Genomic DNA, 13758 nt, shown 5'->3' with positions numbered 1-13758 from the left:
TCCCTACCCACTACCAAGCTGGGTCCTGGAGAGATCTTGGCTCTGGGTGGGGGTCCTGGACCTGTTTTGAGGGATCTTCTTGGCATGGTCGTGGTTAGGCTCTGAGAACTGTGGTGTTGAAGGAACATCTGACACCCCTTGGGGCCCCAGCCAAAGCCACCCCCCACTCCTCCCAGACCTTGACGTGGCTGTTTTCTTGCTTCTGCCCTGCTCAGTCCTGGGACAGCTTCTTCCGGAAAGCCAGTGAGGAAGGCTCTTGTGTCCCGGCTCAGCCACTGCTCTCCTTCCTTGTCCCCGAGAGCAGGCCAGCAGTCTCAAGCCGGACCAAGACCAGCAAGTTGGTGGAGGACCACCTGGCTGTGCAGTCCCTGATCCGGGCCTACCAGGTGAGCAGCTTGGAGGGCACAGGCTGTGAGGTTGGACTGACTCCTGGAGTGTGTCCAGGTGCTGATGGAAAGGGAACTCTCTCAGGGAACTCGCTCAGCTCCAGCATCATCTCCTTAGAGAGCCCTTCTCCAAGCCCTCTGTCAGGTGGCTCTCACTCCTCCTGCTACTCTTTGTCACATTACTGTGTCACTTACCACCCCCTGGGCTTTTTTATGTGTGGTCTTCCTCATGGAATATTATCTGTCTCACACACCACTGTGCCCCAGGTAACTAGAGGAGGACTTAGTAAATAATCAATATCAGCAAATGTTGAATGAAAGTTGAGTAGCATGTTTGTTTTCTTCTCTTGACTAAGCATTCCAAGAGGACAGGGACTGATATACAGCAGGTGCTTAATTAGTGTTTATAGAATGAATGAATATTTCAGTAAACAGCTCTCTTTCTACCAGCTGCTCTGTTCTGAAGACTTAAGTTCTTCCCAGCGGGTCCCCAGGCTGGGCCCTTGCTCTGCCAAAGAGCCTTGGTTATGTTCCATATTATTGGTCTTGACTGAACAGGACTAATTGGAGGGTTGCTCTGGGTGTTCACTCCAAAACAAGTGTAGTCATTTGGGATCTCCCTGGGAATCAGTGGCAGAAGGTATTTCATAAGAGAAAGTTGTTTTACAGACACACAGAAGGAAGGGCGAGGGCATCCTGGATCCCCTGGCAGAGACTCCATGGGAGGTAGCAGCAAGCCACTGCAGGAGCTGAGGGGTGGGGAGGCCTTAGCAAATGGAAATGGTGCCTTGCCTCTGAGTGAGGCATTCTGTGGGATGGCAGCTGCACTCCTTGTGCACCAACTGTGCTGAGATGGAAGAGGGAATGCGAGCAGGACTCATGGATTCTGGGCCACCTGGGAGCAAACAGCAGTAGTTATAATTGTGTTTTCTTGGGTGGCTGAAAGAAGCAGAAGATGATCTTAACCATTTTGAAAACAAAGACAAAGAATATAAAACTCTATGTTATATACAAGTTAACAGTTCAGAGTGCTGCCTAAGGGACTTATCTCCTAAGCATAGTTCTCAGCTCTTCAGCTTCTATTTGTTATTTAACTAGGGAAGACTAAACTCTAGAGAGGCCTTCCAGCAGAATAGTCTCTGGATTCAGGCATGTTACTCTGTATCTGCATGGTAAAAATTCGCGGAAGGTTGTGGCTGATGGTTGGCACCCCCCGGGGCGGCTGCAGCCCCTCACAGGCTAGTAGGAGGCAGGGTTCTGGTTTGACTCATCTGTACACAGCACTGAAGAAAACTCAAACATTATTATGAACATTTTCAAACATGAAGGGTAGAAAATTTGTGTAGTGAACCCCTACACCCATCAATACAGGACTGGTCTTGACTCATCTATTGCCCACCTTTGGCTCTACCCACTGGCCACTAATTATTTTGAAGCAAATCCCAGACATCATTTCATTCATCAAACATTTCAGCATGTATTGCTAGAGATAAAGGGTCTTTAAAAAATATACCACGATGGCATTATCACACCTTAAAATAATAACAATAACTTTTAATGTCATCAAACATCCAGTTGACATTCGTGTTTGCCTAGTTGTCTTACGATTTCTTTTTACTGATTATTTGGATCTGGATCCAAATAAAGCCACAGGTTGTGATAGGTTGATGTGACTCTTAAATCTCTTGTACTCTGCAGGTTCCTCTCTATTTCTTTTTGTGTTCCTTGTCATTTTTGTGTGGAAGAAACCAGATTGTTTGTCCTGTAGAATTTTCCTGAGTCTGGCTTTTGCTGATTGCATCCCCATGGTGTCACTTCATCTGTCCCTTTGTCCCACGTAGTTTCTGTAGTTAGATCTAGAAGCTTTATTCAATATAGATTTGGTTTTTTTTGTTTGTTTGTTTCAAAATCAGCTTCCCGGTGGTGATGGCACTTCATGAGTTAGCGGCTATTGATGATTATTACTTCTTGGATACATTAATTCATTAGGGGTGATAAAAAATGGTGATATTCTAATTCTATCCTTCTTTGTCTATTACCTGAAATAATTCTCAGGAGAAACTTCTCTTTGTCAGCTCCATTTATCCTGAGGTACAAATTGTACAGGAAAGACAGGATCATTGTTTGATTTTTTCTTTTCTTGATGAATTTTCAGAATCGTGAGGCGATTCCCCAGCATCCAAAGATGGCCACTGAAGGTTTTTCTTTTTTAAGTATGGTGTGAATGCATGAATTTAAACATATTTGATGAGTTTCAATCTGTTGCAGATATTATCCTTATCATTACTCATAATGTGTCCTTATTCCCAGCCCCAGTTGTGTTTGAGCACTCCCTTACTATTTGGTATGACACGATGCTCTGAGCTCATCTTTGTACATTTCTTCTCAGCCCTGGGACCAGCCAGTTCTCCAGGGAGTGCTGACAGTGTTCACAGCTATTGGTTTGGTCATTATTTCTGGGCCCTTTCAGTAGTTAGAGCCTGGAAGTATGTATTTTTTTAAAGCTGACAGACATACTTTATGAGTCTATACTGATGCTTCTATATGTGTCAAATGTGATACTTAGGGTTTATCCTTGACCTCATCAATCTTATGTCACCACCTCCTTTTAAAGATGCTAAGAATAGGGGTTCTCCAGGACAGCAATACAATGACTTATTTGATTTTGCCTATAACCCACATACTACAGTCTCAGAATACAATTCTAACACTACCACTACTGATTTGTTATAGAAATGAATTTGTGAACTTTTCTCCTGCAGTTCTGTTTGCTTTAGAAAATTTTCTGTTAGTCAGTTGGAATAATTCCTCTCTATGAGTTATGCCCCTGAATGGATGTGTTAATTCATTTGTTTTGTTTTACTTCCAATTTTAAAACTTAATTTTATTTTATAATAATATGAAATATTTACAGGATTCCAAAGTCAAATCTTCAAAGCAAGATATTCTTAAAAGTCTAGCTTCTAGCTTTGCCACTCTACCCTAATTTGTCCTTTCCCCATAAATAATTTTCCATATTTTGTTTTTCTTATTTTACTTTTTATTCTTATAATGCATATATATATTTGTATATTTAGAAATATATGCAAATGCATATATTTACTTGTAGCTCCCCTTTCATAGACAATGAATGGTAGTTTACCACACACATTTCTCTATAATTTGTTTGTTGAGACTACCTCATAGTAGCTGATAGGGATTTTCTTCATTTCTTTTAGCAATTCCCTAGTACTTCCCTGCTTGGATTTCCCATATTCATATGCCAGTCTCCTATTGATAGACATTTGGGAAGTTTCCAGAATTTTGCGATTTCTAATAGTACTGTAGTAACTATTTTTGTGTATGTATCCTTTCCTGTTTTTGAAAGCTGCATGTTGTACTTTTAAACAGAGTTGAGCTCCTGCCACCTCAGTGGCCATGGTGGGACCTTATAAGTACCTGTGCAGTGGCCGGGTGCTGGAGACATGTGGGAACGTGAAATTCTGAAGTGGGAAGTGAGGAGCTGGGGCCCGGAACCTCACTCTTGGTGAGGATCTGTCCAGCTGCATCCTAGCCCTGCCCTGACCTTTTGCCCTTCTCCCAGATCCGGGGTCACCATGTGGCCCAGCTGGACCCCCTGGGCATTTTGGATGCAGACTTGGACTCCTTTGTACCCTCAGACTTAATCACAACCATCGATAAATTGGGTGAGAGTCGGTACCCTTTCCTGTTGTTCTGGTGACTCCAGAGCCAGCTGCTGCCTGTGCCTAGTGAGGGGCTCTGAGACAGCAGTGCCTCTGGGTACTCGGGCCCAGCAAGCAGCCCAGGAGGCTTTTTTTCTACTGCACTGTCTTGCCATCTTCCCTAGCTGGACCACTATGCTCAGCAAGCTTGAGAGACTTGTCCAGGCCCGCCCTCGTGGCAGCAAGCTGGGCTCTGACTCCCACCATCTGTTCCCTGAAGACAGAGGGTCCCTGAGCTTAGGCTGGACCTGGTGGGAGGGTGCTGGGGGGACTGGTGGGAGGTCTGGGCATACTGCCGGGCCCCACCTAGGCCTCATCCCTCCCTCCTCTCTGCCGCCTGGGTTCTGCTGTATGTGTCTCCCAGCCTTCTATGACTTGCGGGAGGCTGACCTAGATAAGGAGTTCCGGTTGCCCATGACCACCTTCATCGGGGGCTCTGAACACACCCTCTCTCTGCGGGAGATCATTCGGCGCCTGGAGGTGAGCACGGTCATATGTGTAGGGCATACCTGATGGAGCTCTCTGGAGCCTCCTAGAGGGAGGGAGGGCACTGACTTTTTTGTTACAGATGCCAGGGCAGTCGTAGCTCTTCCTGGCTTCTCGAAGAGTACCCATCTGTCCCCCTAGAGCACCTACTGCCAGCACATTGGCCTGGAGTTTATGTTCATTAATGATGTGGAGCAGTGCCAGTGGATCCGGCAGAAGTTTGAGACCCCTGGTGTGATGCGGTTCTCCAGTGAGGAGAAGCGGACCCTGTTGGCCCGGCTGGTGCGCTCCATGAGGTCAGGCCCTCAGCACCACCCTGGACAGCTCGAGTGGCTGGGGGGAGGCTGCTCCAGGGCTGTATAAGATGTCCCTGGTCCTGGCTAAGAAACTAGGAGGATGCCTGGCAAGGGAAGGCAGGGCTGGATGGGCCTCACCGCTTGGCCTGTGGAGGCCCTTATGAGGAGCACTGGGGCTGTGTGCTCAGAAAGAGCTGTTCAGGTGGGCAGGGATGGTGCTCCAGGACATGACAGCAGGGCCACAATGAGCAAGGGCAGAAGTGGAAAAAGTGGCTATGGGAATGTTTGGGCAGAAAGATACTCGTGTGTATTGAGTATAGCAGGGCCCCCCTGGTGGACACACCTGGCTCTGCCTACTGGCTTCTCTAAAACTGAGTCTACCCAGGGCTGCAAGGACCTGGAGAATCACCTGGCACAGCCGCTAGGTTTAGAGTAGATCCCTGAACAGTGAGGTGTGAGCTGGAATTTGAGTTGAGCTGTGAGGAGGTCTTTGGGGTATGGTGAGAGAATTATGTGCAGTGCATGTGCAAGAGGGCAGTAGGCTGGGAGCAGGGGAGATGGCTCATAGAAGCAGTTTGACTAGAAGGTGGAGAGAAGATGATAGCTGGGTTTAGATGTAGGCAGAGGTTTTGGTTAAGCTGGGAGGACCCCAACTTCCCCTGGACCTGAGCTGCTACCTGGTGGGGACATTATGGCATCTGTGGAAGGTCCTGGACATGCGGAGGGAGGTGAATTTACAACATCCTCTGTTCTGGGCACCCTGCTCTGAGCCCTCATGAACTTCCCCAGCCTCTCCATCCTTTCCATTCTCCATCTTTTTCCTTCTTTCCCCAAGCAGGTTTGAAGACTTCCTAGCCAGGAAGTGGTCCTCAGAGAAGCGATTTGGCCTGGAAGGCTGTGAGGTCATGATACCTGCCCTTAAGACCATCATTGACAAATCCAGTGAGATGGGGATTGAGAATGTCATCCTGGGAATGCCACACAGGTAGGCCCCTTTCTCCCCTCCACAGCCTTGTCCATTCTCCTCCAGGCCTAGCATACTGAGGGGGAAAGAAGAGATAAAAATCAGAGCAGGGATGCTGGTGGGACTTGAGGGTTGAAAGAGAGTGGCCTAGAAATTTCTCAGAGTCCCTGGGCCCTGGCTTGCTCATCACAGAAAGAGCTAAGCACTTGGCCAAAGCCACATAGAACCAGGGACTAACCAGTTTCTCTCAGACTCAATTTCTCTCTTACTATGTTGCTGCTGTCCCCAGGAGGGTCAAGATTTGGGAAAAGAGTTGTATCATGCTTCTTGAGGTTCCTGTGGACAAGGAGATGTGAAGGGGCACATCCTAGGGAAATGCAGGCAGGGCCTGGGCAGGTGACCCCTGGTTGTCATCCTCTAGAGCAGGGGTCCCCAAAACCTGGGCCATGGACTGGAATGAGTCCATGGCCTGTTAGGAACACAGACCACACAGTAAGAGGTGGGTGGCCGTGAGTGAGTGAGGCTTTATATGTATTTGCAGCCACTCCGCAGCCCTAGCATCACCACCTCAGCTCTACTTCAGATCATCAGGCATTAGATTCTCAAAAATATTGAGACCAACGCCCTAGTGGGAGATCTCTGAAGGTGAGCCAAGGGTCTCTTCCTCTGGCTGCAAGCTGACTACACATTTCCCTATGACCTTGATAAAGACTTAGAAGACTGGCTTGGCAACTGGGCAGTTACCTCTGAGCTAGAGCCTGTGGTCTAATGAGGAATACAGCCTGAGGACAAATGAAGGTAGCCAGGGGTCCTGCCGAATAAGGTCCTCTTATAAGAGGATGTGCTGAGCAGTCTGGGGTTGACAAAGCCCTAGCGTTTTCTGTGACTATTTTTAGTTGCTCATGGTGAAACCAGCCCCTCAGACTGCATCAGCATGAGGATTGTCCAGGAGTTCATGCAATGCAAGAGGATCCCCATCCTGTGGGCTGTACTACCAGGAGCTGGAAGTTTGCCCGTTATAGGCTTAATGCTGTGAGGGGCTTGGAAATGCCCAGTGTCTGGTCAGAGGGTCAGGCAGAGCTGGCTCCATGGTCTGAGATGGCATGGACTTGTGAGACAGGATGGCATTCGGTGGTCAGGGGCAGCTCTGGGACTGTATGGTAGTGCTGGGCAGGCTCTGGTCCTTAGGAGGCCTCTGGGAGTTGAGGGATATTCTGGGCCAGGACTCCATAGTCGAGGAAGGGTCTTTGAGGCTGTTTGCCCAAAGAAGTTGAAGATTGTTTATTTGCCTTCCATGGACCCACAAACAGGAGAGAGGCCCACCTGGAAAAGGGCCGCCTTTCCATCACAGGGCCATGTGGGACTGGAGGTCAGGTCAGGGTATGTGTGTGCCTGGGGCTGACATCTGTTGGTGGGCTTTGAGGGGTGAGTTCTGAGTCATAGGCTGTGCCCCCATCAGCTGGTGCCCACCCCTGAATAAACCACCTGCTGATGAGAGGTTCAGGAAAAATCTCTGAAAAATCCCTGGCCCCTGGCTGCTTTCCTGTCCCCCTACCCCTCAGACCTCAGTTCCCCTGGACAAGGCCTCTGGTAACTCCTGATCTTAGGGTCATTCTATTTCCTTTTTCCCTATCTTGCTCCAAGATACTGCTGGGCTAACGTGGGAGGTTGTATGTGAACTGCTATGATGCGTTAGCAGACTGAGGCCAAGGTACTAGGTTGTACTCAACTTTTGGGGGGGGGAGAGAGATCACTCTGCCATGAGGCTGATGGCTCCCTGCTCATGAAAGCCACCTGAGTCTGAGATGTGTAGGAGTATCTGTCCGGGGAGAACTGACCAGCCAGAATTGCTAACATGTCTTATAGACTGAGACAGGATGAGGGAGCGGGACCTCTCTTGGGCTCCACTGAGGGAGAGGGTTAGTTCCCTCAGACTCCATGCTGATTTTGATAAGTCCCGGGTAGGCAGGGAGCATGGTGATGCTGGGCCCTGTCATGGCAGGTGGCCTCTGTGCCAGATGAGAGCCCATTCTCCTCTGGCTCCAGGGGCAGGCTGAATGTGCTGGCTAATGTCATCCGCAAAGACCTGGAGCAGATCTTCTGCCAGTTTGACCCCAAGCTGGAGGCTGCAGATGAGGTGGGTACCAAGCCCAGGTCAGAGCCCCTGGAGAGCTGGGTATTTGGGAAGTGGACTGGGGAGGAACTGGACCAAAAGTTTCCAGGCTTGGATAGGCATTGAGATGGGCAGACTTGCAGAAGAGTGGGAGAGAAGCTGGGGATATTTGCATGAGGCCACTAAGGCATTTTGGAGCAACTTCTGTGGTCTCTGATAGCTGGAAGAGCCCTCCCTGTTAATCTAGGCCAGCCTCCCTGTTTTCAGTTAACTCGGTTTCAGGAAACTGAGCCCAGAAAGGTGCAGGGAAGTCTTGGAGGCATTTACTTTGGCATGGGCTTTGCCTCTGTGCCCAAAGTTTTGTTCACCAGCCCAGAAGGGCGTCAGTCATTTGTTTGACCAGGACAGCCTTAGGAGGTCAGGACAGTTTCCTGTGCCCCTTGATGAGCAGAGGAAACATTTTTTTCTGCTCACACCCCATTCCTAGCATGCATGTACGTCATGTATGCCTCATACCCTGTGCCTTTGCAATGCTGGGCCTCCCCTGTTTGGTGGCTCTCCTGGTCCTCTAGGCAGTGAGCCTGTCACCCCTTTCTCTGGGCTCCCTTTGCTCTCAGATCATCTCTACTCCGGCCTTCTACAGTCTGTGCACATGTGTGCACATGTATGTGTATATGTTTGTTTATCTGTTTTGCCCTTCAGGCTGGTAGCAGGGTGAAGACAGGGACCTCATTCCCAAAGCCCTAGCACTCAGCACAGGTGCTTGGTTTGTTAAAATGAATTACATTAAATGACTGCTCTAAGGTCACCAGCACATTAAGCCAGAGCAAAACTGGAATCTGCATCTGCTGGCTTCCAGCCCAGAATTGTTCTGTGGTCCATTTTGCTCAGTCATGTTCATCTCTCTGAGCCTCAGTTTGCTCTTCTGTTCAATGAGGATAGTAGCACTTGCCCCAGGATGGTTATGAGAAATCAGAGATGGTGTGTGTAAACTGTAAAGGCTGGTCAAAGGATACTTAAAAAAGTATTTACTAGTTTTTTGGGTTTTTTTTCACTAAGAAAGAAAGAAATTATAGCATTTTTTTTTTAAAGCTTATATAATGAGAGTAAGTTTCCTTGGTGAGCCCCTTTTTCTGTTCCCAGAGGCTCCACTATGGCCAGTGTTTGTTTTGTTAAGTTTTATACTTCTGGAAATGTTCCATGCAGCTACAAATACACATATTTGTCCAGTACAGCCTTATTTGTAAAAGGCCAGAGGAGCAGCTTGCACGCCTAGTTGTTTTTACCTCTCAATAAGTTGTCACTGTTTCACAGTAGCACTCAGAGCTCTCCGAGCTTCAAGCACCCTATTGGTTTATACCATCTATTGATGGGCATTAAGGTTGGTTGCTGGAATGAATATTTTTGCACAAGTGTGTGATTGCATTGTTAGCTGATGTCTGAGAGGTTCTGTGGCTGGAGCTAAGGGAGTAGGACTGAATTACCCTACAAAGAGCTTGCAGACATCAGCAAGCCCACCTGTGGTGTGTGTGAGGGCCCTTGTCCTCTCTTATTCCATCAAATCTTTTCATCTTTGCGAAGTGATTGGTGCAAAAATTATTGCATTTTAACATATTGTTATGAATTTGAATAGCTCCATGTTTTTAAGCCATATATATTTTCTTTTCTGTACATTTCTCTTAATGGCTTTGGCACATTTTTCTATGGAGTTTTGGGCTGTATCTTACTGATTTATAAAAGTGCTTTATATATTGAGGGAGTTAGCCCTTTGCCTGCGTATGTCCAAATATTTTTCTCAGCTTGATTTTTTCCCCTAACACTGTGCATGAATTTGTTTCCTCTGTGACAAATTTATTAGATTTTAGCTGTCTTGTCTTTTATGGCTTCTGAGGTTTATACATTGTTTAGAAAGGCCTTCCCTACTCCAAGATCATAAAATGTCATGTTTTCCTCTGATATTATGGCTTCATCTGCTACATGTACATTTTTAGTTACTTTGGTGTAAGGAGGTAGGAGGGGCCCAGCTCCAGTGCTTGCCCCGAGGCCTGGCCAGGGGTCTCCACACCACTTATGAGCCATCCTCATTTCTCTGCTTTCACTGCTGCTGGCTGGCTAGCCCCTTCCTATTGGTGTCTTACTCCACTCCCACTCTGATCATTCATGCCAAGAGGAGGGTGATTGAAATGCAGAAGGGCTCTGATGAGGGAGTAGCTGGTCTGGACTCTGAACCTTTCTCAGGCCAGCCTGGAGGACAAGGAGCGGCAGTGTGCAGGGGTGAGGGGTGGCTGGAAGAGGGCATAGGTCAGGGGCAGCACAAGCCTTCCCAGGTGGCAGAATCCAGGGTCTGCCCCAGCCCCACTATGGGCTTGCATCTGTCTGCCAATCTGTCTTCCTGTCTGAGATGGGAGGGCCAAGTTTATCGCAGCCCATATCAATCTCCAGGGCTCTGGAGATGTCAAATATCACCTCGGCATGTACCATGAGAGGATCAACCGGGTCACGAACAGAAACATTGCTCTGTCACTTGTGGCCAGCCCCTCCCACCTGGAAGCTGTGGACCCTGTGGTGCAGGGGAAGACCAAGGCTGAGCAGTTCTACCGCGGAGATGCCCAGGGCAAGAAGGTGAACTCACGTGGGCCCTGAGGGGTGGGCCCTGAGGGGCCGAGTTCTGAGGGGCTGGATCTAAGCAGTGAATTGTGAGGGCCTGGGCCCTGAGGGGTGAGCTCAGAAGGGGAGGATCTGAGGACCTGAGCCCTGAGGACCTGGGCTCTGAGAGGTGGGCCCACAGTGCAAGGAGCAGGGCTGGGCTGCATAGGCTGGGGGATGGGGGCTCCTCCTGGCTCATACCCTGCCCTGCAGGTCATGTCCATCCTAGTCCATGGGGATGCCGCCTTTGCTGGCCAGGGTGTGGTCTATGAGACCTTCCACCTGAGTGACCTGCCATCTTATACCACCAATGGCACTGTGCATGTCGTCGTCAACAACCAGGTGAGGGCCTGGCTGCATGCCAAGCTTTGTCAGCATTGCACATCCTTAAATCCAGGCAGCACTTTGAGGGGAAGAATGAGATGGTCCCGATTCTAATCCCACTGCTCTGCCATGTCCCAGTGCATGATCTCAGGCCAGATGCCTGCTCTCCCCAGCCTCAGTCTCCTGGCCTGTGATATTGGGAGATATAAACATCTATCTATCTATCTATCTATCTATCTATCTATCTATCTATCTATCTATCTATCTATCTATCTATCATCTATTGATCGATCGATCTATCATCTATCTATCTATCTATCATCTATCTATCTATCTATCATCTATCTATTTATCATCTGTCTATCTATTATCAATCATCTATCACCTATCATCACGGAGAAAGTTGTAAGGACAGAGTACCGGTGTCACTAGCACAGAGGCTGAACATGTAACTAGATGCTGCCTTTAGTTTCATGTGAATCAGTCTTAGAATACAACTCTCACAGGCCTTTGCTTTTCAGGCAGCTGTGGTCAATAACAGCCCTTCTTCTGAGCCTATGAAATCCTGAGTTAACTGCTTTGTATGCATTAAGTCATTTAATCTTCACAGAATAACCCTGTAAGCTAGGAATTTAATGAGTCCTTTGATAGATGAGGAAACTAAGGCTTTGTTTGGGGATTTAAGTGCCTTGCCCAAGATTTCACAGTGAGTAACTGGTGGGACTGGGGCTCATCCAGACCTGCGCTCCTCACAACCACTGTAAAGTGATTGTAGGAGAAAGAGCAGGCACAATCCCCTGGCGCTGCTCCACCCCTGTGAGATTTGCTGCTATGTCTGATTTTCAGGACACTCATCCATTTTCCCTTCATGTCCCACATGCCACCTGGGCATACTTGATGGACCTCGAGGCAAAGACGCCCCCAAACCCCATTCCTTGACCCATAGGTCTAGCTCTGAGTAAATAGAGAGGCACTGCCAGTTCTTTCTACTTCTGCAGATTGGTTTCACTACGGACCCCCGAATGGCCCGCTCCTCACCATACCCCACTGATGTGGCCCGCGTGGTCAACGCTCCCATCTTCCATGTAAACGCAGATGACCCAGAGGCTGTGATATATGTGTGCAGTGTTGCGGCTGAGTGGAGGAACACCTTCAATAAAGACGTTGTTGTGGACTTGGTGGGTCTGGGGTACTGAGGCCAGGGCAGGGGTAAGTGTGGCCTGTCCCTGCTGTGCTGAGCACATCAGGTCTGCAGTGTCTTCAACAGTCGGGGTTGGGACAGAAGGTTTAGTGCTACCAAGAGCAATCTGTACAAAGGCTTGGGGGTGGTACATTCAGTGAGAGGTGGTAGTGGGGGTCTTTCAGGGGCCTCAAAGGATGTGCCCTGCCAGATGTGCCCCAATTGCGCAGTGACTACACCTGCACTGAGTCCCCTGCCCCCATGGCCCCTGCAGGTCTGTTACCGCCGGCGTGGCCACAATGAGATGGATGAGCCCATGTTCACGCAGCCACTCATGTATAAGCAGATCCACAGACAGATGCCTGTACTAAAGAAGTATGCAGACAAGCTTATCTCTGAGGGCACGGTCACCCTGCAGGAGTTTGAGGTGGGTGGGCAGGCCTAATGAATGCCTGGGATAAATCTCTGTAGAGCCAAGACCCTGGGGCTGTTGCTGATGTTGCCAGCCCAATGCTAGGATTTAAAGTAGTCTCTATGGTCCTTATTCCCAATAGCCCACAGCTATCAAGGGGGACAGAAGACCAAAGTCAATTACAGTCTTGTGAGATGCAGCAAATGCTGTGATGGGGAAGCCCAGGCTCAGGCAGGAGTCCAGGAAGGCTTCCTATAGGAGGTGGCCCTCAGCTACCTTTGTCCTCACAATTATCTGTGGATGCATTGGTCCTCCCGCCTTGATGGGGTTCTGAAACCAAGGACTGTGAGTCTTTCCTAAGCCTTCCTCAAGTCTTTTGCAAAGTGGGATCCCCTCTGAATTCTGTCCAGGATCCCCCTGAACCCTGAGACTTTGGTCTCTGGCTGCAAGGTCCCTGAAGGCCAGTAGACAGCAAGTGCTAGAACATGGTGAGGGGGACCAGGACTTATGAGTCCAGGTCGACCTCGCCTCTGGTTGCCCAGGGCATTGCTGCCTCCACCATGCCTTCACCCTGATTTTAGGAAGAAATTGCCAAATATGACCGGATCTGTGAGGAAGCATATGGCAAGTCCAAGGATAAAAAGATCCTGCATATAAAGCACTGGCTGGACTCCCCCTGGCCTGGTGAGTGAGTGGCAAGTGGCTGAAAGTGATTCACCTGGGCCCTGCCCAGAGGTTCCAGACCGTCTCTGAGACCCCCAAGGCTGTGTGGGGCTGATTTCTGTAGGTTGAGATAGTCTGGGATAGAGGGAAGATGGCATTAACCTCAGAGCATCTGTGAGCAGTTGATTTCTGGGAGGGTTGAGCCATGGTGAATGAACGCCAAAGTGGAGAGAGCCTGGGAGGTGAGGTGCTGAGAGGGTCTCCCTGGGGTAGAGCTAGATGCTCTGGCCCTGGGCCCTGGAAGTAGCTCTTGTGAGGAGCCAGGCAAGGATATTGGGTAAGTGTAGGAGCTGGAGCTGTGGCTGTCAGCTGTCGCAGATCCCAAGGATGAGCTCAGGCTTTGAGTGCCGAGTAGGGTCAAGGAAGAGGGGACCCTGAGTCCTGGGGAGGCAGACTGATGAGGGATCTGAGGCCCCACTGCCAACCAAAAGTACACACAGTCTCTGCCTTCTCAGGCTTTTTCAATGTGGACGGAGAGCCCAAGAGTATGACGTGCCCAGCCACAG

At 49.1% G+C, this 13758-nt stretch overlaps 1 protein-coding gene across 1 annotated transcript in view; it reads left to right on the top strand.

The window, feature by feature from the left end:
• The window catches only part of OGDHL (oxoglutarate dehydrogenase like), a 30370-nt gene that overhangs the window by 5830 nt on the left and 10782 nt on the right, over positions 1-13758 (top strand). Inside the window, exons 4-15 of the mRNA XM_006916930.3 lie at positions 216-386; positions 3970-4072; positions 4473-4588; positions 4736-4890; positions 5729-5875; positions 7901-7991; positions 10410-10589; positions 10827-10955; positions 11936-12115; positions 12392-12544; positions 13111-13213; positions 13708-13756. Coding sequence (XP_006916992.2) covers positions 216-386; positions 3970-4072; positions 4473-4588; positions 4736-4890; positions 5729-5875; positions 7901-7991; positions 10410-10589; positions 10827-10955; positions 11936-12115; positions 12392-12544; positions 13111-13213; positions 13708-13756 — 1577 coding nt within the window. The remainder of the gene's footprint in view (positions 1-215; positions 387-3969; positions 4073-4472; positions 4589-4735; positions 4891-5728; positions 5876-7900; positions 7992-10409; positions 10590-10826; positions 10956-11935; positions 12116-12391; positions 12545-13110; positions 13214-13707; positions 13757-13758) is intronic.

Source organism: Pteropus alecto, unplaced genomic scaffold (assembly GCF_000325575.1).
Source record: "Pteropus alecto unplaced genomic scaffold, ASM32557v1 scaffold287, whole genome shotgun sequence".
NCBI classification, from domain to species: Eukaryota; Metazoa; Chordata; class Mammalia; order Chiroptera; family Pteropodidae; genus Pteropus; species Pteropus alecto.
This window is presented reverse-complemented; position numbering and strand designations above follow the sequence as displayed.